This window comes from Ictalurus punctatus, chromosome 2 (genome assembly GCF_001660625.3).
Source record: "Ictalurus punctatus breed USDA103 chromosome 2, Coco_2.0, whole genome shotgun sequence".
Lineage (NCBI taxonomy): Eukaryota > Metazoa > Chordata > Actinopteri > Siluriformes > Ictaluridae > Ictalurus > Ictalurus punctatus.
This window is the reverse complement of record NC_030417.2, coordinates 28,500,179-28,522,304: the sequence shown is the minus strand read 5'-3', so window position 1 is coordinate 28,522,304 and position 22,126 is coordinate 28,500,179. Positions and strand designations below refer to the sequence as shown.

The 22,126-nt window shown below is 38.0% G+C and overlaps 1 protein-coding gene across 1 annotated transcript in view; it reads left to right on the top strand.

Annotated features, from left to right (window-relative positions):
• Nucleotides 1–19,252, top strand: part of fam20ca (FAM20C golgi associated secretory pathway kinase a) — a 56,461-nt gene extending 37,209 nt beyond the window's left edge. The window contains exons 4-10 of the mRNA XM_017484006.3: nt 7,218–7,310; nt 11,779–11,894; nt 12,544–12,724; nt 13,312–13,421; nt 13,615–13,696; nt 15,729–15,788; nt 15,955–19,252. Of these exons, the coding sequence (XP_017339495.1) occupies nt 7,218–7,310; nt 11,779–11,894; nt 12,544–12,724; nt 13,312–13,421; nt 13,615–13,696; nt 15,729–15,788; nt 15,955–16,201 (889 nt within the window). The 3' untranslated portion in view covers nt 16,202–19,252. The remainder of the gene's footprint in view (nt 1–7,217; nt 7,311–11,778; nt 11,895–12,543; nt 12,725–13,311; nt 13,422–13,614; nt 13,697–15,728; nt 15,789–15,954) is intronic.
• The last annotated feature ends 2,874 nt before the right edge of the window (nt 19,253–22,126 follow it).

Below are 22,126 nucleotides of genomic sequence, written 5' to 3'. Positions count from 1 at the left end.
AGTGAATTGCACTGTTTGCAATTATCCAACATCTTAATATATGTGAGAGTTACAACATAGTGTGACAAATATGTTAAGAAAATGTCCTGCTTTTTTTATATTTAGAATCAAATGCATAACCCCTTACAGTCTCAACTTATTCCGTAACATATATGAACCATTAAGTTCAATTCATTTCAGATTACTTGTAATTTGTATAAATTGTATAAATAAATTTCAGTAAAAACATAACATTGTTTAAATGTAAAAACATGGTATAGCGTATGGTCATACCAGAATTATTAAGCAGCTACAGTAAAACTGTATATAGGATAATCACACTACCTGTGAATAAAGACTTGATGTACCGGTTGTCTATTTTGTGTATTTTGCTTTTAAAACTGATCAAATAACAGTCTAAGTAATTTTTATGCTACTTACTGTGTAATTCATTACTGGGAAGTATGAATCCCTAGTAAGTGTTTGGTAAAGCTTTGTTCTTTTTTTAATATTATTTAAAAAAGAACAATTTCATGGCTGCTTTAATGATGATTATGATGTCTCTTCTTCTCTACAAAGGAGGAAAGCATTATTATAGTACATTTAGAGAGTATAGCACTGACAGTATTAACTTGATTTGCTCAGCAATACCAGAGGGCTTCTGAAAATCAGCTTTAAAAACCTATTGTATCTTAAACCTTTTTTTTCCCTTAAACGTTACACTTTTTATTTCTATAACAATAACAAAGCGTGACATACGAAGTCCATTCATTTATCTAATTAGATCCATTAGGGACAGGAAAGTGGTGATATATAGTAGCTATTAAAGAGCTTCACCGATACTAAATGAGAATAAAAAATAAGCACAGGAATCCAATTTGAGAATGATTTGGTAAACTAAACCAGTTTGGGAATTGTATATGCAGCTAAAAGTGTATAATATTCTTAACACAGGCTTATGTAAGCATTGTTGAGGGCCCCAACATCTGCCCCAACATCTGGCTTTGTCTTTGTTCATCCTCAAAGATTTAATGGCAGTTGGGAACTATTTTATGTTGATTTCTTTGTTTTCTTTTCATCTATTTTCTCCACTCTTTCTGTAGATGATGAGCTGTGATTTTTGGTTGTCATTATAGCAAGAGAGAAAAGGGAATAAAAAATAGAATTTCCCAATGGCTGATCAATTTGTATCTCTTCCACCATGCTTCTCTGTTTGTCTCTTTTTTTATCCGCATTTCTCTAATTCGCCAGCTTACACTCTTTTCTGTAAAGTATTTTTGTCCTCCTTCCCTCATGTAACATTGTCTTCTCCAAGATCGGTGTATATGAGAGCACAGATGAACAGCCCTGTTGTCAGGACCATAAACCCAGCCAGGATTACACAAAGATTATAGAGCTCATTCTGTCTCTCCAAGCTCTGTCTGCAGAAATACAGAGAGATGCAGTTTCAAGGTTGCCCAGTGCCACTCCGTATATTTAAGTGCTCCTGGAGAATTTGCGAATAGAGGTTTCAGGTGTTGGTAACAGGGGTGAACTCAGGTCTGCAGTTTCATCTGGCGTCTCAATCACTCTATAGGTCACTGGGTTCATCCATGTAGAAAGGCCTCAATGACAGATAAAAGTTAGCAGGTTTAGTAAGAGAGAGAATGACCAGAGGGAAAGTGTTAAATAGATCATGTTGGAAACAACTGTGGGTGGGTGAAACCTCCTGAATTTGGTAAAGTGCAGAGCAATTTGCTCTAGTTGGAAGGATTTTAGAAGTGTAGGCTTGCAAGTAATAACAGTATGGCAATGTTTGTGTCCACCAATGGAATTTTGAACACCTCACTGATCAGATGTCACCCTTATCTCACTCCTTCCTCACACCAGTAGTGACAGCCTTTGCTGAGCAAAACCACATTCAACAAATTTGTTTGGTTTTGTTCAGAAATTTGCTTTGAGTTTTATTGTGTGTCACCAAGTTCATTTGAACCATAATACAGCGCAACTGTCTGGAACTGCACATAAATAAATAAAAAAACGACTTAACTGTGGTGGGAAAAAGTAATCAAAGCTGTTTCATTCACTGATTTCCCCCTCTGAACAGAAAATATATTAATCTAGAGTAAGTGAAGATTATATACTATAAAATGAACAGGGCATTAAAAGTTAAACGCATCGAACTTGACCTACTAATTGACATCAACATGTGAATGTGTATTATTTAGCATATTCACAACTATGATACAGATTTCTTTTTAGGTGATTCGACATTTACATTACGGCATAATTTTCCAACTAAATATAGTATACTGCCCTGAGGTTTAGGTTTATTACAGGGGCAAAAAACCTTGTTAAAAGATGAAAAAACATCATTGGTGAGTCAACAGAGGGAAAATACAGTACAAAACAGTACAAAAAATGTTCTCGAGCTGCTTGAGTCATTCTGGCAGGGTTGTCACTGTCAGTGCTGTCAGCATACCTCATCATGCCACAAGACCTTCACAGAGAGTTATTTTAGCATTAATGTTAGCTAGTTATCTAAAAAGGAAGGCCCAAATCAAAATGGGCTCTATAGGATCAGAACACACACACACACACACACACACACACACAAAGACAAGAGTGCAAGCTTAAACATAAGCTCTTGTGTTTTGCTTTTTTTTGTCTGCTGCTGGGTATATTCATCCACCCATCCATTTTCCATACCTCTTATCCTACACAGAATCGCAGGGAGCCTGGAGCCTATTCCAGGGAACTTGGGCCCAATCGCACACACATTCACACACTACAGACAAATTGGAAATCCCAGTCAGCATAGAGCGCACGTCTTTAGACTGGGGGAGGACCAAAGTACCTGGAGGAAACCCCCAAAGTGCAGGGAAAACATGCAAATTAAGCCACCGTGCCTCTGCTGGGTATACTGTATATGCCAGTCATATTGATGCGCACAGTAAAGTTTTTAATTTCATAATATTTCTGTAATATTGTGGATGACAATAATGGCCACAAAAATATATATTTTCACAGTCTTAGCCTATGTCCCCCACTGCATAATCTAGTAATTAGTATGTCAGCGCACCAATGGTTATTTAGGTATAGTACTTAGTGTGTGGTTTGGGGCGCATCCTTGAATTCTCTTTGAAGCTGTACTTGGCAGTGTTTAGATTAATCCGTATGGTGGTGAAGGGCACAAAACAACCATGTTACAAAATGTTCTTTTACGGATAGCTGACAGTATTTTTTTTAACCAGAGAAGGCAAAGTTATTAAACCTTACATCCAGACACTTTAACTATCAGTTACTAAAGCAGCAATATGATTAAAATGATGAATATAATGATGAATATTGTGATGTAAGTAATATTACTCATAAGTGAATTTCAATATTTTGACTAAAAACAGCTTAACTTCTCTGTCTGTGTTTTTCTACATTTTTTACATTTTGAAGTGTAAACCATGTTACATGGCATTAGTGACCTGATGTGTCACAATTCAGTCTCAGAATATTCTCTCACTGTCCCTCTCTCTCCCTTGAATATGCTCTTAAAGGGCATTTAAGGACTGATCGTGTTGCTGGTGTTCTCTCTCACAAAGTCTCTCTGGCACACTTTTGGAGAGCTTCAGAAAGCGGGCTAGTCTTATAGTAAACCCATTAGGGAAACATTTCAATGGAATGTGTTGATCATTTCTAGTCTAGTGCAAGGGGACATGACAAGGGCTCATACTTGCTGAAGTGTGCTTGGTAAGCTCTTAATGTGATTGCTGCTTATCATTATTAGTAGAGACGCTGCACAGACACAGGTAATTCACACACCCACAATCTCTCTCTCTCTCTCTCTCTCTCTCTCTCTCTCTCTCTCTCTCTCTCTCTCTCTCTCTCTTTCTCGCTCTCTCTTTCTCTCTATCTCTCTCTCTAATAACTTTATTATAATTAATTTAAATAAATGTAATCTTATTACACTAATTTAGCTCTGTGTATGATTTAGAGTGGGCAGAATTCTAGATCTCATGACCTGTATATAAAATAACTAACAAAAATTAACCGTTAAATTTTGCACTGTGGACAACAATGACAGCTTTAACTTGTAAAGGCTTGCAATTGACCTTAGTATAAGTGGGATTATCTATGGCTAGGTGTGCATTACAATTTTAATGCACTCCACAGACTCCACATTGTGCATTATAATTGTGTAATGCACACCTAGTCTTGGATTACCCCTAACGAAAATTTGTCATCCTTGAGAGCAACACATAAAATCCAGCAGCTGAACTATACTAAGCATAATATATAACTCAGATTGTGTTTTGGTCAGATAGAACAAACCTTTTGGTCAAACTTTTTCTCTATGGCCAGCATCAAAATACAAGAAGGACTCCCATACCCACTGTAAAATATGGTGGTAAACCATTGATTCACTGGGGCTGTTTTGTGGTCCAGTTGCTCCTGGGATTGATGGCATCCCAAAACTCGCTAAGTATATTAAATGTCTGGTTGCCACTGCTAGGAGGTTACACTATATTCTAGATTAAACAAGAAACTGACCTCAAATATGCAATATATTTTCAAAAGTTTGCTGTTATAATAATCTCTACTCTTCTGGGAAGGCTTTTCACTAGATTTTGAAGTGTGGCTGTGGGGATTTTCTCATTCAGCCAAAGGAGCATTAGTGAGGTTAGTCACTGTTGTCAGACAAGGAGGTCTGGCACACAATCACCATTCCAGTTCATCCCAAAAGTGATCAGTGGGGTAGAGGTCAGGGCTCTGTGCAGGCCGGTTGAGTTTTCCACACCAACCTTGGCACATGATGTCTTCATGGAGTTCGCTTTGTGCACGGGGGCATTGTCATGCCGGAACATGTTTCAGTCTCTTAGTTCCAGTGAAGTGAAATCGTAATGCTACAGCATGCAAAGACATTCTTCAACTTTGTGGCAACAGTTTGATGAAGACCCATATATGGTTGTGATGGTCAGGTGTCCAGATACTCTTGGCAATATAGTATACAGTACATGTAAATCAAAAAAATTGTAAATCAGTACGTGTAAAAAAAAAAAAAGAAGTGGCCTTATTTACCTTGTTCTACACGGATTTGTGCTGATACTTGTCTTTCTACAGAAAATAAACAATCTATATGAAATTTTTATTGCTTTTTGATTCTGATTTATATGGAGGTAATTACACTGGCTCATCTCTCTGTGGCCAAGGATCTTTTGTGTGGGCCGGCTTGTGCGCCAGGCTGTCACATCACAAGTTGTCTGAAATACTGTGGCTGACCATGGCTTCCTCCCCTACAGGAAATAACAGACAGGAACATGGTGAAGGGTGCAACAGGACTGCCAATCACAACCCAGCAGGAGATCACAGTGCAAATTAGCAAGATCTGGAACACAATGATGAGAGGAAAAGAGCGAGAGAGAACAAGAGAGAGAGAAAGTGCTTGGACATTATCCACACAAACGCATCTCAGTAGATTTATCAGCTTTATAGCTGCTTTATTGTTGTTTTTCACCCATTCTGGACACAGCAAATATTCTGACGTAGCAGAATATGGAAGTTCCCTATTTTTTAAATGAATAAAGACTATATTCAGGAGAACAGTTCCCTGATGGTCACAGTTTAAGAGGTACAATGTGTACCAAAGGTGTCGAATTAGGCTCTACCTAGTCCACCCCTGAGTGTCTCATTGAATTCTGGGTCAAAAGGTAGACAGACTTTCCTCTCTGGGGAGCTGCCCTGGCTTTTTCATTCCTGAATCAGTGCTAAATCTCAGCTCTTACCTTGCAAATAAAAAGCCATTAGTTCTTTTTATATCTCAAAAAATTTTGTACATCATAATAGGTGTTTGAAGGGGAAAAAAATGATCCCATCAAAAGAAAAAAAATACAAGAGGTTGAAAAGTTCTTTCCATTTGCAGTTTTTTAGCAGTGGTAGAAGGGAAAGACGCTCAGTGAGGTTTAATGGCACGTGTGAAAGGGGTACGTTCAGAAAAAGAGAAGGCACTCACTTAAATGGAATGATATGGCAGGTTTCATGTGCAGGGAGAGCTGCAGTAGAAGAGAGAGAGAGAGAGAGCGATGGCTGTAATAATGTTTGAGGCAGGCTGTTGGGAAACCGCAGCGCACACCTGGGTCGCACTAAAAATCTCCCAATCGGCTTCAGCTGTGACAGCGGCTAGATAGATCGGCCCATCACGCAACAGTAGTTCCAGAAAAACAACCCTCAGTTTAGATCAAGTTGTGCGAAACATCCTGTGCACATTCTGCAGATAAAATACTAGACAGTCAAGATCCATTTAGCTATCCTTGTGCATGGTTGTCTCTCTTTCTCTTTCTCTTACTGAATTTATAAGTGGTGCATTCTACTGTAAAATCACTGCTTATCTGCCTCTTTCCCCCAAGATAAAATACCAAAACTACCATTGAATCCACTATGTCACTTGCTAGGCAACAGTCCACAAACATGGCTCATCCGTCTCAGTCCATCTCGGCCTTTAGGAGAGTCACACAGTACAATCTGCTGCCAGATTTCTCATACTATCCATCCAACCCAGCTGTCTGACTACGCAAACTCAGGCCTGTGCGAATTGTAATTCCATATTATCCCAAAATCTTGGGAAGTCTCTCTTTTCTTTTTCTATCTTTCTCCTTATCCCTCTCTCTAGAGTGGCAGCTCTCTCCCTCAGATCTCCTGCTGAGACCTGGATCACAGGTTACTTTCACCTCACAGGGTTGATCACAAATCCTTTTTTTTTCTTTACATTGATTTTTATTTTTGGTTTGTTTTTTCTTTTTTCTTTAGACCAGGGTCAACACCAACAGTCCAATCTTTTCAAATCATATTTGAGCCACTTTCATGTGGTCCTAGATCTGATGTCAAATAGGAATTCATATTTTTATTTTCATCACTGTGTATGTACTGTACATAGCACTGTAGTCATCATCCAGTACTGGCAGCATGTCACCAGGAGATTCCTTGGGGAGAAAAAAGGAGGAAGATTGATGAATAATAGAAGCAAACCAGCATCTGGTCTTTTTTCTACCTTCTCATGAACTCCAGAGCAAATATTTTTGTGCCGAAAGCTTGCTTTGCAAGTGCATATTTAGTTGTTGTTCAGGCATGCAGATCACTGTGAGATGTTAGTGAGGCATTTTATTGGCTTTATTACCACCGGCAGCACTTCGCCTAGTGATAGGATGCTAATCTTCTCTAATGCTAAACTCCTCACTGTATCTCTCTTTCTCTTTCTGTCTGTTCTTCAGGCAAACCAGAGAGCAAGAGACCCCCCCAGACTTTTTCTACTTCTCTGACTTTGAGAGGCACAACGCCGAGATTGCAGCATTTCATCTCGACAGGTAGGTGTGCTTGCTTGATAACACCTGCTGAGAGAAAAATAGAAGCCTACTGAAATTCAGACGGGGATGTGTGCTCACATGTCCTTATTCTCAGTAAGACGAGATCTGACAGCACATTCCCATGCCGTTTGTCTCCAATATGTTCAAAGCTGAATAGCATTGTGGGACATTGGATTCCTACTGAAATCCATGGGTTATCAATGGGAGTTCATGGGTCACCATGGGAACACCATGTAAACTCATGAGGCCCCCGGGAGATGTTTATAATTCATGGAAAATCGTGTAGTTCGTATGAGAACCCATCAGTGGCAGAACTTTGTTTCAATGGATCCTTGTACAAGTATTACATTTGGGATCTGCTCACACTGCCTTTCCAGATAAAGTATTTGCATGTGTGCACTCCCACACCTTTAATATTTCATAAACAGTCAGTAACCAGGTAGCCCTGTTATGGCAAACAGTACTTTCTACGCCTGCTTAACATGACCCAACACTATCATAGCTAAAGTATGAATGCACAAAACAAACAAAAACAAACAATGCGCATAGACACTAATTATAGCGTATGCACCCATTTGCACTACTTTGAGCCTTGGCTCAAAGCTGTAAAAAACAAAGGAGTATATGCAACTACTATCACAGTGCCCATGAACAAATAACTAAAAACAAGTTAGGTTACGTGCTTATTTAATGGCGATTCAATGGTCTTTCCTTTCAGAAAAGTCATTGAGGATGTTCTTTAATCCCAAACCCCAGGCTTTTATACATTACAGCACATAAATACTGCAACCATCTATTAATTTAATCTGAAACAAGACTGTCTCAATGAACACATTATTACAAAACGTTCTAGCCACAGATCAATGTATCGTAAATTGTAGCTGTTAGCTAATAAATTAGTAGGTGCATTAAAATTAACAAACCATCCTTAGTTAACCATTTACCAGCTAGAGTTTGTTGACAAGAAAAAAAGGCACCAAAAGAACCAGATGTAAAATAAATAAATAAATAAAAATCATTATTATCTAATCATAGAAACTTTGCCTTGTACACTTCTTTTTCTTTCCTCTTTCTTCAATTTTGTGCTCCACAATGTTTATAATCGCAAACCATTCTGATATTTTGCCAGTTAGGCTGGGGCATTGCTGCACTCTTTGAAACAAATAACTTGAAACAAAGCAAAGTGATGCAATTTGATCAACCATTGGAGACTTCTAAATCATCTAGTGAAATTATACATATTTATGTTGGATGTAATGTATATTTCCCAGACCGCTCAACTCACAATGGCAGAAGGCATGAGCTAAAGGGGATAAATGGTGTAATTTAACAGTGAACAATGCTGTTAGCAGTGCTTCCACAATTTGAAGAAATAGGCCACACAGTGGTGTCAGCTCTCAGGTCTATCTGAGACATGGTAGTTCTGCCACAGGACTAGGGGTGGGCAGTTTGAGCTTAAATTCATATTTTTCACTATCACGATATACCAAAATGGAAAATAGTAATAATAATTCTAATTATTATTAATAGTAGTAATAGTAGTAGCAGATGTAGAATAGAAGCTATTTAAAAATTAAAATTAAGCTTATTTTTGCCTGGCATGGCCATGGTTTCAACCTAGAAAAACTATACAATACAAGCTTCATTATATTTTGTAGTAAGTGTCCATAATCTAAACAGTACATGAGTAAAAGTTCAGCCTACTGTAAAAGCAGCATGTGCTATTGCGTTGGTTAAGATCTATACTTTGTGAATGAGTGAAAATCTCATTAGCTTAATGAGCTTTGTGTGATCATATACAGGGGTATAGCATGTTTAACAAGATCTGTCTGTCATTACAGATGTGTGCACATTAAAATTTCCAAACCAGAGCATGAAATTACAGAAATAAATGCTCCACGCCTAGCACACATGGGCCATGCTTATTTTGGTATAAAATGGACTTTACATTGGAAAATGGAATTTACATGAAATGCAACTCATGAACCCAACTAAACAAAAAAAATGAAAGAAAAGAAAAAGAAACTCAACTGTTGGTACGATTTCTAGCACTGATTTATGGAAAGCAAGATCCATTAAGCTCACTGTGCCGTTTACCTGCATTTGCTTGCATTGCATCATAGCAATATTCACTTTAACACCAGTATACCTCCCATACATACCCTGGGCCACATAAAAATTAATGTTACTCCCATTTAGCCTACCATGGAAGATGCATAAATCACACATGAGACTGCTATAAAATCCCATCAGAGGATACTATAGGACTTCCAACCTGAATGTCCATATGGCCCTATCACTGTGTGTCCTGCACAATCAATGACTAACCAATTACATTCCAGGATAAACTCCATAGAATATAGACCATATTCCAATGAGTAACCCATAAAAAATTTATTTAATTGTGAGAATAATAATAATGTGCTATGAATTTATGTGCCATTAAAATCCCATATTCAGTGAACACCAATGCACTTTGGAATTATAATTGAATACTCATTGGAATTTTGTCCTGGTAATGGCGGGCATCTGGAAACTATAATGTGTCTGTAATGCTGGTTTGCAGTGTTTACAAAACTTTTTTGTTATTTCAAAATCGGCCCGTATTACTGCTCCTTCCATAGAAGATCTGGGCTTTGATCTGGAGCCTGAAAGTCGATGGTGACTCACATGGATCTGAACCAAAAGCGTTATCTTTGTGTCTCACATGATGCTGATTTTAAAATCAATTGTTTGTGTTTTCACAAGGAAAAGATGTTATTTTCTTTTTAAATATTTCCTCTCTATCTATGGATTTGCGAAAGCTTCCCAAATCCATGTGTGATTCTACAACAACCACCAGTACCATATGAATCACTCTCATCATTAGACGAAATGGTACACTGAGCTCTTCCGCTGTCTGGCCAGAAGGTCACATGCATGGGTGTAGGAAAACCAGGTGCATAGATGCTCACACAAGTATCGATTTTACCCAGAATTAGGCTTCACAAGGCCCAAAAGAGCAGCTTGGACCCCTTTTACACATCCAAGTCCCACCAGCTCTGATTCTACGCACATTTCTCAGACCCTGTCACTCCAGCCCCTGGCCAGCTGCCTGAAAAGCACTTAGCAGGATTGAGTCAATCCAGCTCCCCTTGAAATAGGCTGTGCGGATAACAAGGTACATATGAGAGCAATCAAAAGTTGGGAGATGCTCCCTGCTGACTTTAACAAGGAAGCTCATATAGAGAGTCTTTGTGCTGGGCAATTGTTGATTCAGCTTGTTGAGACCCACTTTATTTTAACCACTCTATTTTTTTTCTTTTGAACAATGAACATTACACCTGCAGACTTTGCACCTGTAAACCTGTAGATACTTTTCTCTTTTGATGTACGCTGTGGTAGACTACAGAACTACTACAAAATGTAACTGTACTTGAAGTTAAAATATAGTTGTCTACACAGCTAAGGTTGGAATTAACACTTAAAGTTGAAAACAGATTTTTTTTTGTTAGGACATATATTGCATTTTGTAAAGTGACCAAATTGCACAAAATTATCTAATAATGACCTTTTGTTAAGTTTATGGATATACTATCTCTACATGGTACCATGTAATGTGAAATGGTAGCATTGTTGCTTTAATATGGAACAGGGTACATTATTCCAAGAACTGGTCCACTATTTTCTCTTTTTTCATCTGTCTGCCTTCCCACCTTGCCTCTTCTATATGTTCTAATGTGCACCACTAATCCCATATGGCTGACAGACCTGCATTGCTCGGAAGGAACCATGCCTCCACACTGGGCTCTTTGTCATCCACCTCCAGAGTGACTTGGCACTTTTGTAGCCCCTGAGTGGCTTTGTATTCCAAGCTTGGATTTCTGTCCCTCTGGGCTCTGGGATCCAGGCACCTCTGGAAAGTCAGTTCACAATGGCTGCAGGAAAAAAAGCCCACCTTACATACAGACACACCCACACTAGATGGTAATAGTGTGTGGCTGGATGTAGAAGGCAAATTAGCAGTCCTTTAAAAGGCCAATAAGTAGCAGTCAAGGACGCATCATAAAGCAGATGAGTTATGAATGGCCTCACAGGCTAACCCAGGGCTGAGACAGCTATTGTCAGAGACAGGAAGAATGATGAAATCATCACAGTCACTTTGAGATATTGCTCATTCTTTTCATAAACCTGCAGCACTCCATAGAGTTTGTACAGTTACATTATTCAGCTTGAACTCATCTTCAACTGCTTTATCCTCGTCAGTGTTGCATGGATCCAGAACCTATCCCAGAAACACTGAGAATGAAGTGGAAATACAAAATTAATGGGACATCGCAGGGAATTAACAGATTTTATGTGCCAATTGCCATGTAATTAGTATGTTAATCATGTTACTCTACTAACAGTTCATGAATATACAGTATGATGTATTGTACACCTAGTCATTTTATTTATTTATTTGTTTATTTTTGTTTTGCACTTTTAGAATTCTGGATTTCCGACGGGTTCCACCAGTGGCTGGCAGACTAGTAAACATGACACGAGAGATTCGAGATGTAACTCGAGACAAGAAGCTCTGGCGGACATTCTTCATCTCTCCAGGTACCAGCATGCAACATATCCACCCTTCCCTTATTTACACTGATGCATTACTTACAAGTAATCAGTTTCTGATTTGTTTTAGTGTGTAATGTGTCATGTTTTTTACGTTAAGGCATGTAAAAACAAATGTTCTGTATTGATGATAATATCTTAGGATATTGTGCAACTTACATGGAACTTTTTAGAGAAAATCACAGACTGTCCCCAAGGAGTTCTGTTATAATTAATGATAAACCATGCTGAAGACACTTCAACAAACGCCACATTTAAAACATTTTTAGAAGGAACCGATACTGTGTTGCAAACAGATACAAATAGAAATCTTCCCTGAAATGTTCACATAGCATCTGTTTGAGACTAGTGGTGTGCAACAATGGAATATAGAGAAAAAAAACTCTTCCAGTTTAGGCCATGCCCAATTTGGGTTTAAATCTGAATACAGATACAATTTTTTAGGGAACTAGAGATACATGCTACAGTAATTGTGTCACACCCCTAATTTACCCTAATTTCATTATGCACATTTCAGGTTTCATAAATCCCAATATATATGCCACTTTTAATGTCAGAACCCCAACCTGCACACCTTTCCCAATCAGAATTTACCTTATGTATAATTTTACACCCATTCTTCTTCTCTTTTCCACAGCCAACAACATTTGTTTCTATGGTGAATGCTCATACTATTGCTCCACTGAACATGCCCTATGTGGCAAACCTGACCAGATTGAGGGCTCATTGGCTGCTTTTCTGCCTGACCTGGCCCTCGCCAAGCGCAAGACCTGGAGGAACCCCTGGCGCCGCTCATACCATAAGCGCAAGAAAGCTGAGTAAGGCTTCTTCTTTTCTTTTTCATTCACTTTATTTCAGGTCACCATATAGCACCCTGCATGTTCATTAAACTTACAAACTGCCTTTATCAGCAAAAATCATTGCCTAGCATAGCTGCCCCAAGGCAATAGACTGTCCTTTCTGAGAAGACAGTTTATTCAGATGGTCCACGGCATTTTTAAACTAAACAAAATGCAAAGCTACTGACTGAGGCAACAGAACAGGGCTCACCATTTTGGCTGCTTCCACTGTTCAGACTGTGAGAGAGAAGCAAGGGAACACATCCTTTTCCCGTTATATACATAACTTTCTTTAACAGTTCTATATAAGTGAGATGGGCTCTGTTCACACTCTTGGTACTGTCATAGCCTCTGCATTAATCCAGAGCAGCAGGCCTGGGGATTGCAACATGCATCATAAGTGTCTCATGGGTTATCTTTATATACAGTTATATGTCACAGTGTTGCATAGGTTATGTATTAGGTATATTTATGCATACTTGTAGGCTGTCATTGCAACCTACAATAACTGAAAACAGTTCAGTGAGTAAAAGGATATAACTGTTTCACTGTGTTTTTTTTCTCAGGTGGGAAGTGGATCCAGATTACTGTGATGAAGTAAAGCAGACTCCGCCCTACGACCATGGCGCCCGTCTGCTGGATATCATGGACATGACCATCTTTGACTTCCTCATGGGTAAATATTGTGGCAGTCCAAAAACAAATGCAAACAAAATGTTCTCATTTTTAAGCCTGGTCATTAAATAGACGTTTTAGCTTGATCTGCATTACCTTCATTGTCTTGTCAAGTCTCACAGAAAAATAAGTACAACGTCTGTAAAGAAGCAGAAAATTAAGTCTGCGTAATTTCTCCTTCTCTCCTTGGACAGGCAACATGGACCGTCACCATTATGAGACATTTGAGAAGTTTGGCAACGAGACATTCATCATCCATCTGGACAACGGCAGAGGGTGAGTCACCTTCAGCGCCCTTTCGCACAGCTATATCTGTGATTAGGCTCCTCAAAGAAAGCAACAAATACCGCACATTCTTGCACTCAGCATTGCTCCATCAGTTATTCAACACCATGGAAACTGGGGATATAAACGAAAATTTACTTTATTAAAAGCAAGGTCAGGCTCAAATATCAGTTCTGTCAGAGTTGGTAATACTGCTGAAAGCTGTGTGCAGAGACAGCTATAGTTACATGAACTAGTGTGTAGATGTATAGTGCTAATAAAAGTGCTCTCATGTTGTACAGAGCAAGTGTGAGAATCTTATATCCAATAAATAGTTCTGGTTTTATTCATCTGATTCATTTTGTGCTGATACTGCTTCTTCTAAAGAACATTGGGGATGGGTAAGAATAGACCACATTACCATGCTCATAGAGCAGCTTGGGGTTTCTCAAAAGGCATTACTGAAAAGAAAAAGATAACACTGTGATCTGTGAGTTTTTATCAGTATAAAAACTCCAGTGAGTTTAGTGCCTGACACCAGATTGGAAGATCCTATATTGTAATTTTTTTATGCATTTTGGTTTTTTAACTGATTGTTTATGAAATACAGCTCAGGTGACTTTCATTCTGAAAATAATGTCTATAATACATTGTTGCATCTCCAACTCACAGCCGATTTTCCCTGACACCACCCACTAATCATTCATATTTATCAAGCAGACCCCTAGTTTTCCCTATAAGGAATACAACACAAGAGGGTGTGCAGTCAGTGATGGGTTGGTGTGATTGTTACCACCCTGAAGTTGATTGCTTTTCAGTAACAGCACATCCTGAAGTGGTTTATTCCCCTTATACCACAACAATTTGCTATCAACTTTTTTTTAAGAATGGCATGTGGTATGTTTTTGCCTATTACATTACAGCAGCTTTGCTGCTGCAGCCTCTTTTCTTTCTCTTGAAGTTAATAACACACAAGAAAACACATCATGTGTTGTTACCAAGAAACTGCAAATCCATCTGTCCTGACAACCTTCCCATGACAGAAAAAACTTTACCTCTGACTGTTACAATGCACTGATACTGGAGTCACCTGCCAAGTTCTACATAAACATCCCCTTATACAAAACTTCACCATTTCATCAATAAAATACTTTGTTAAATCTATTTATGTAGAGCATGTCCATCATATAAGTTGTATACATTGTTACCATAGAAACCATATTAGTACATGCACTTTTATATAAATCTTGCACTACCGTCAAAGCTGCTGTTATAGAAAATGAATCAACATCTTCTGACCAGTCAGAATAAAAAATTTCAAAAGCACTGTGTTGTAATATATTTTAACTTGTTAAAAGCTTTCCCAAAAGAAGAAACATTTTGCATATCAGTATAAGCAGATGTCTTTTTTAAATTTCAGTTTACATCAGTTGTTTTGCTGTTTCAAACCTAGGCAGAAACATGGTTAATCAATTGCTTGAAGTCATACTTTTTAAAAGCTGTCCTAAGGGAAATAAAGTGGTCTGTGTTTAGCGGAAATGAACATTGTCTTCTGGAAAGAAATTAAGGGATTTTTTATTTATTTATTTATTTTTGCTGCTTTGCTGCAGGAGGGGTATGTCTTATTGAGCTTGTGTTATCACTAGTTTACTAACTAGAGAGCTGTGTGTATCATACTAAATATCATACTTGTGTGCTAAATAGTATGTGAAAATACAGTAGTTTGCCACTAGTTGGTGTTTCATTTAGTAGAGTAGAGTGAATCGTGTGCTATCTGTGATTCTGAACAGCTTGTAAATATAGGGAGAGGTTTTGTCAACATTAAACTGATGAATGCATGATAGATACAGATTTCACATTGTTGCTGTGTCTAACATTCAGCTAAATACAGTAAAAAGTCTATATTTTCACAGTATAGGTTCTTTAGACTAGCGTTGTGGGTAAGTCAGTAGCCTGCACAATAAATTAAAGCTGCTTCTATCAGGGACTTATTGAAATCGTGACTTCTTCTTCTTTTTTTTCTTTTTTGTACAAAATGCAACAGATTTGGAAAACACTCACATGATGAAATGTCAATCTTGGTGCCCTTGAGTCAGTGCTGCAGGTAAGAGTATTTGCATGTCACAGAGAACAAAAATCTCTCTGATTCCCTTTAAATCCCTCTGTTTTGTTGTGTTTTCTGTGCTTTTCTGGCATTACTCTTCACCTTCTGTTTGTCGTTCTCTACCTCTGCATTTCTCCCTCCGCTCATTCCCCTTGTTCTCACCTAGGGTGAGGAGGTCCACCTACCTGCGGCTTCAGTTGCTGGCTAAGGAGGAGTACCAGCTGAGCTCACTGATGGAGGAGTCTCTTGTGCGTGACCACCTTTCTCCCATCCTCATTAGACCGCACCTGCAGGCTTTGGACCGGCGCCTGCGCCTGGCTCTAAACGTGCTGGCAGAATGTGTGGAGAAGGAGGGCTACAGCGCTGTAGTTGAGGACGACATGGAGCATCATCAGACCTCTCGGGCTAGGTAGTGGAACCCGGACCTACACCATGAGCCTCGGCCACGTCGTGCTTGAGACGCATGTTTGAATTCAGTGAATTCCAAGAGACTCACCACTAATGCCTCTGAACTGCCACTCTGCATATGGATATGTCTGGTATGTGTACAGATGTTGACCAGACGTGCTCCCAGTTACTTTTGTTCCCCACGTACAGACGTGCTCCCCACATACTTTTTAAGACTTTAGACCAGAGGCTTTACAGAAAAGAGGTCCGTTTTGTTTTCTTTTGATGCTACCCACAAGCACCAGGGATTGTATTTTATGTTCATTTGATTTGTTTCTTTTTATCTTTGAAGTCCAAGGCTTGCATTTTAGCCACTGTGTAAGCTGCAGCATATGTTGTTTTGTTACACCCTGCTTTTTATTACATGATTGGTTGTGCAAAACTAATTTATTAATTTATCATATTTCCATCATTCCAGTATACTAACAAGAGGGTAGATGTACAGAGATGTATAGTAGAAGCACAGAGAGACTTTTGACCAGTAATACAGTGATCACCTGTTTTGTTGCTTGAGATTTACCTGCCTATAAAAAGGCTGTTCCTTGATCCGGCTAATCTAACAGACTCGTTCTCTGGAGCAGGTGTGTTAGATAAGGTTTCGGACTGAATTCTGTTCAAGGTACAGAGCTGATGATCACCGTATTAGGCAACGTGAGACTGGAATAAGAGGTTAACTTTATTTACTACAGTTAGCATAGGACTTACAGATATATTTATGGTTATGATTTCTTTTCTATGTAGCCAACTGCGCTCTGTGTGTGAGATAAAGATACATTTAAGCTTTAAGAGCAGTACTGCAGTGCAGTGCTCCTCCTGTGAGGACCCGTATACGATGCCTCTCCTCTCTGTGTGTGACCTGATTTGGTTTTCCTAATCGCTTTCGAAAGCTTACATAGATGCATCTGCAAGTCGGACTCTGTGCAATCCAGTGTTAAGTATTTTTTATTCCATGTTGTGAACTCTGCACTTCCTCTCTCATTAGTGTTATTCAGTGCTGGATTGAGCATGACATTTAGGGTTATTCAAAAGTGCACTCTTGGTAGGAACTTTGTGGAAGAGTGCAGAATGACTCTAATTGGTGTTTTTGTTTTGGCACTGCCTCCCATCAGCGACACCATGCAGAATGCACCTGTTTCCCCGCATGGGGAGCTTTGCCGCTCTCAGATGCAACGCTGCCACAGTTGTTAATTCTGTGTCCTTTTCTGTGCCATACATGGGCAAGCTGATCCTTTCTCACTGCTGCACTCTCAGTTCTTTTTGTAATTAGTAAGCAGAATTCACATCTCTGAATCAGTGTATATAAAGCGTTTGTGTTTTTGTATGATAAAACAATTATCTGTATGCTAGCGTTGTTACTAGACATTTTTCAGACTAATGATTACATCATAGTCATTGCAAATATTTCAGTCAATTTTTTTTCTTTTAGAAGATTCAGCATCATAAGATTTTTTTTTTAATCACTATGGCCAAAAGGCAAGAGAGTGCCTTTATCATTCCTCATACTGACACAAGAAAACAATTTTATGTTGAAACTATTTCAAGACACTATGGGCCATATTCAGAGTTAAGTAATATGTAATATGAATGCTTGGGCATGGTTTCTTTATAGGAGAGTGCATCGAATTAACCAAAACATTGGCAATATTTTAATAATTAAAACTATTAAACACAAACTAGTAAAAGCTTCCTAAGATACATGATACCTAATAAATGATATCATAAGATATATGATATCTAATAGGTTTCATGTGTGAGTTCATGACCTCGATTTAGTATCTCGTGGCATCTCATGCACAATTAACTGTTGGAGCACAAAAAAATAAATAAAATGCAAAATAATAGGATACGCTGGATCAAGTGCTATTTTATAAGCTGCTGGAAGGCATTGTGTGATTCATTTTATATTATATCACATTATTATCGTCATTTTTAGTTTTCATTTTTAAATTGTTACATCGTATTGCATATGACAGCAGTGAAACAAATGCTATCTGCTTCTTCAGTCCCCATTTCTATCCCTGATTTTGTTTTTCCAGGCTTATCAGCTAGTGCTTGTGTTTAATGGTGGTGGTCTAGACAATACTGCAAATCCCTGTCTTAGACGCTTCTATTCAAGAGAATCTGGCAACCTCAGAGGCATGGGCTACATGCGGGTAATTTGCAGAACCTGAATGGGATGGCAAAAAAATTTACATCACCACGTGCCTAACCCGACTCTGAACATGCGTAACTTTCCCCACTTAAGTTGACGACTCTGAATACGGCCCTACCTGCACTTCTGTGTTGTATTATTCTCACATTATAATTTAATAACCTCTAAGAATAATGCATTTGTTCAACAATAATTTTTCCCCATTTTAACTTAACATTTAACAGTATCAAAAATGGTCTAATTTAAACAACAACCTACAAAAATATGAATGAAGAATCAGTGCATATATGTGTTTCTGTGTAAACTCAGTGCCTGTGCAATGATAGAGATACTTGAATGTTTCTGGATTTATTACAATTGGACCTTCGATCCCTGAGGTCTGGACTCAGACTAACATCCCAAGGGGATTGTGGCATTTCTCAGCAGGGAGGAGGCGAGATCATGGCACACTTGCAGATGCTGAGTAGGCTGGAATAACTCCCTATGCTTTCATTGTGTATGTGCAAATATCTATTAATACTCTACACTGAACCCAAGGCTGTTTTTAACAGCCAAAATGCTTTTGTTTTTCTTTCCTTCTCTCTTACGCATTGTTACTGTGAAGACTTGTTTGCAAAAGATAATGGTGTGCAATAAAAAAAAAATAATAAACTGTTGGATGTTTGTGTGCACTACAATACTGACTGTAATGGAAATCAGAACGAATCATGACACTCCTGCAGGTCTCCTTCAATACACCTCCATAAATGTGTTTAATGCACATGTATGTGACCAAATATATTTTAGGAATAGTTGAACTTTTTTTTTTTTAGTAAACTCTATATTTACCTCATTTGTACTGTATGTGTTCTTAAAACAGAGACTAATTTTGGCATTTTCTTGTACTGTGAAAAGAACGTAAAACCTGCTTACTCAGACCTGACATATAATGGAAGTCTGTGGGCAATCATTAAACATTTATGCAAACCATGCATTAATGAAAGCTTCGTTCAAATATATATGTGAATTAGGTTTTTAATCTCTGAAATTCAAACCTTGTCAGAGGGAAGAATTTGTGATTGTATATAAACACATTACCTAAGTGACCTTAGTAGGACAGTGTGTTCATAAAGTGTTCATAAGGAATTAGAGTGAGAGTGGTGACATCAGTTTGCAATGGCTGCTTTATTCTAAACCAGAAAAAAAAAATATTAAAAAATACATGTAATTCTTAATGTTGGCCACAAGGTAGCTAAATATTATTATCAGTGTGTGTGATGCAATTAAATATTTGGGAACTTGCTCTAAGCACCGGTCATGTGTAAAGCACATCAGCATAAAGCATATAATTACTAAGATGCTCTATGTGAGCTGAACTGAAGAGACACTTTCCTGTCCTGGCTTATTCAACTACAGACTATAAAGATTAACAGTCTCCAGGCAACAGTCACCTCTCTGGGTAATGGCAGAGCTGTAGCTTCAAAACAAAGCTGCGATGGGTGAGAGATTTTGTCCCTAATTAAACTGCAGGCTGTTTTTGTTTGTCTTTTCAGCTTTTTTATTTAAAAAAAAAAAAAAAAAAAAAAAGGAAGAAAGAAAAAAAACCCTGAATGATTTGCATATTAATCTTTAAAATTACCATGTGTACTTTAATGGCATGCAAGATTTCTGAGTGCTAGTTAAAAATTTCTTTCAATAACATGGTGTATTTTAACTTCTGTTAACAGTCCCGATATTACCCACAATTCGACTACCTACTGATAGTGGTGCCAGTGGGAATGATACAGCATTCGACTAAAATTCGGAAATTCCAATCTCTGACTATAGCAAAAATAAAGTAAACACCCCCTCGACTTGAAATTCCTACTCGTAAACTTGGCATGGTCTCCTTAACCCAGAGTTCAGCAAGTGACAACAAATCAACATGGTTGCTCACAACATCAACAGAAAACAAAGTAGCACTTCTTAACTATAAATGATGTATGTGTATGAACTAGTATTTTCTGTAGACCAATCAACATACAGGCATATTCACTTGTAAATCAAAGATATTAAATATATAATTTGCTGTTTTGCTGAGTTAAATATACATGATGCATCACGGTTAGCTGGCTAGAAAGAAAAAGAAAAAAAATCACTGACATCCCACTTCCAATGCAAGTCGAATGCAGCATTGGCCCTTGTTTAATCTCTACCTAAAGAGAGTGATACAGCAGAACTTTAGTCTTTTAAGCATTTTTAGGCTCACAGCTATTCATCTGTACACTCTGCTAAATAGATCAGGTTCCAAATCATCAACTTTAATGCTAATACTGCCATCAATGCCATTGCTTGTCAACTTGTAGACTGATAACTAGCTGAGTTGCCACTGTAGCTCAGTGTATCTGCATCATATTTCTGCTATGTATTTTGGACATTTGAGTCCAATATTTTGTTGTCTGCACTGCTAATTTTGTTTTTAGTATCAAAAGGCGAAACGTGGCCATTAAGCTTTACGCATGAGGTCATTTGAAATTTTTCTCTTATTTAACTCTGCCGCAGTGTCCTGCGTCAACAATGTCCACTGTGACGTGAGAGCAGCACACAACTGAAAATACCACACCAACCAACAAATTAGCTCCAGAATTACAAAACACATTACAAATATTTCAAAATAAACATATAGCATGGAGTTTTCCTTGAATCTCCACTTCGCCTGACTGAAATATAAAAGCAGTCAACTGGACATTGTTTGCACTACTTTCAGAATGGTTACCACAAATCTCTCAGGTCCTGTTTATCCTGACTATGAGCCTCAATTTGAGCTCTACATTCCCTTTCAAGTGCACTGATTTTTCACATCATTTCTCCTCATTACCTATGCATTCATTTTGCCATTAACAGTTAATTGGCAGGCAAGAGGGTTGAGATGCAATATATGATTGACACGTATGTTAGCTGTCGCCTCAGCTGTTTAATTTTACAGCTTTGCCTGGGTTTTGGGAAGTGTGTGCTGTGACAATGCTAAATTAAGTCATGTAAATATGTTATGAATATTAATGAAGGGAAACAGGCGGTGTGATTCAGTAGTTTCTGATTAATACTATTTATGAGGAATATTTACATGTGAACAAGCTGTGTGCTCATGAATACAAGCACCTACAGATGGTGCAAGATAATGAGCAGTCTTTTTTGTAGGCTGTAAGACTGCTGTAAATTATGTAATCATATATAGTTTGCAAAAGTAGCCCAAGTACCTCCGCACTTCTAAGAACACTTTTGCATACATACAGCATACTGTGCCATGCATTGGGTGTGGTACGGTATCATATTTTGTTCAAAGTATAGTATGGTTTTCTGTAAGGAGATATTTATTGAATATTTATCTATCTATGAGTCTCAAGAATGAGAAAAAAGAGAGACTGGTGAGGGAACGTGTGTTTATGGCTTCTATAATGTAAGTGATAATTTACATTACATTTACATTTATTCACTTAGCAGGCGCTTTTATCCAAAGCAACTTACAAATGAGAAAAATACAAGCAAAGCAATATATCAAGCAGAGAACAATACAAGTAGTGCTACCATACAAGATCCATTAATTGATCATAGGAACTAACTTGTTTTGCAAATGTTCCACAACATTAAATGTAACTATAAATGGATAAAAGTATGACATGCCATGCATAAATTAAAAAGTTCCAAAAAAAAGTTCTGTGGTGTAATCTGTGACAAATTTCTGAGGAATAAAATATTTTGTGATGTGTTACAGCAAACTTTA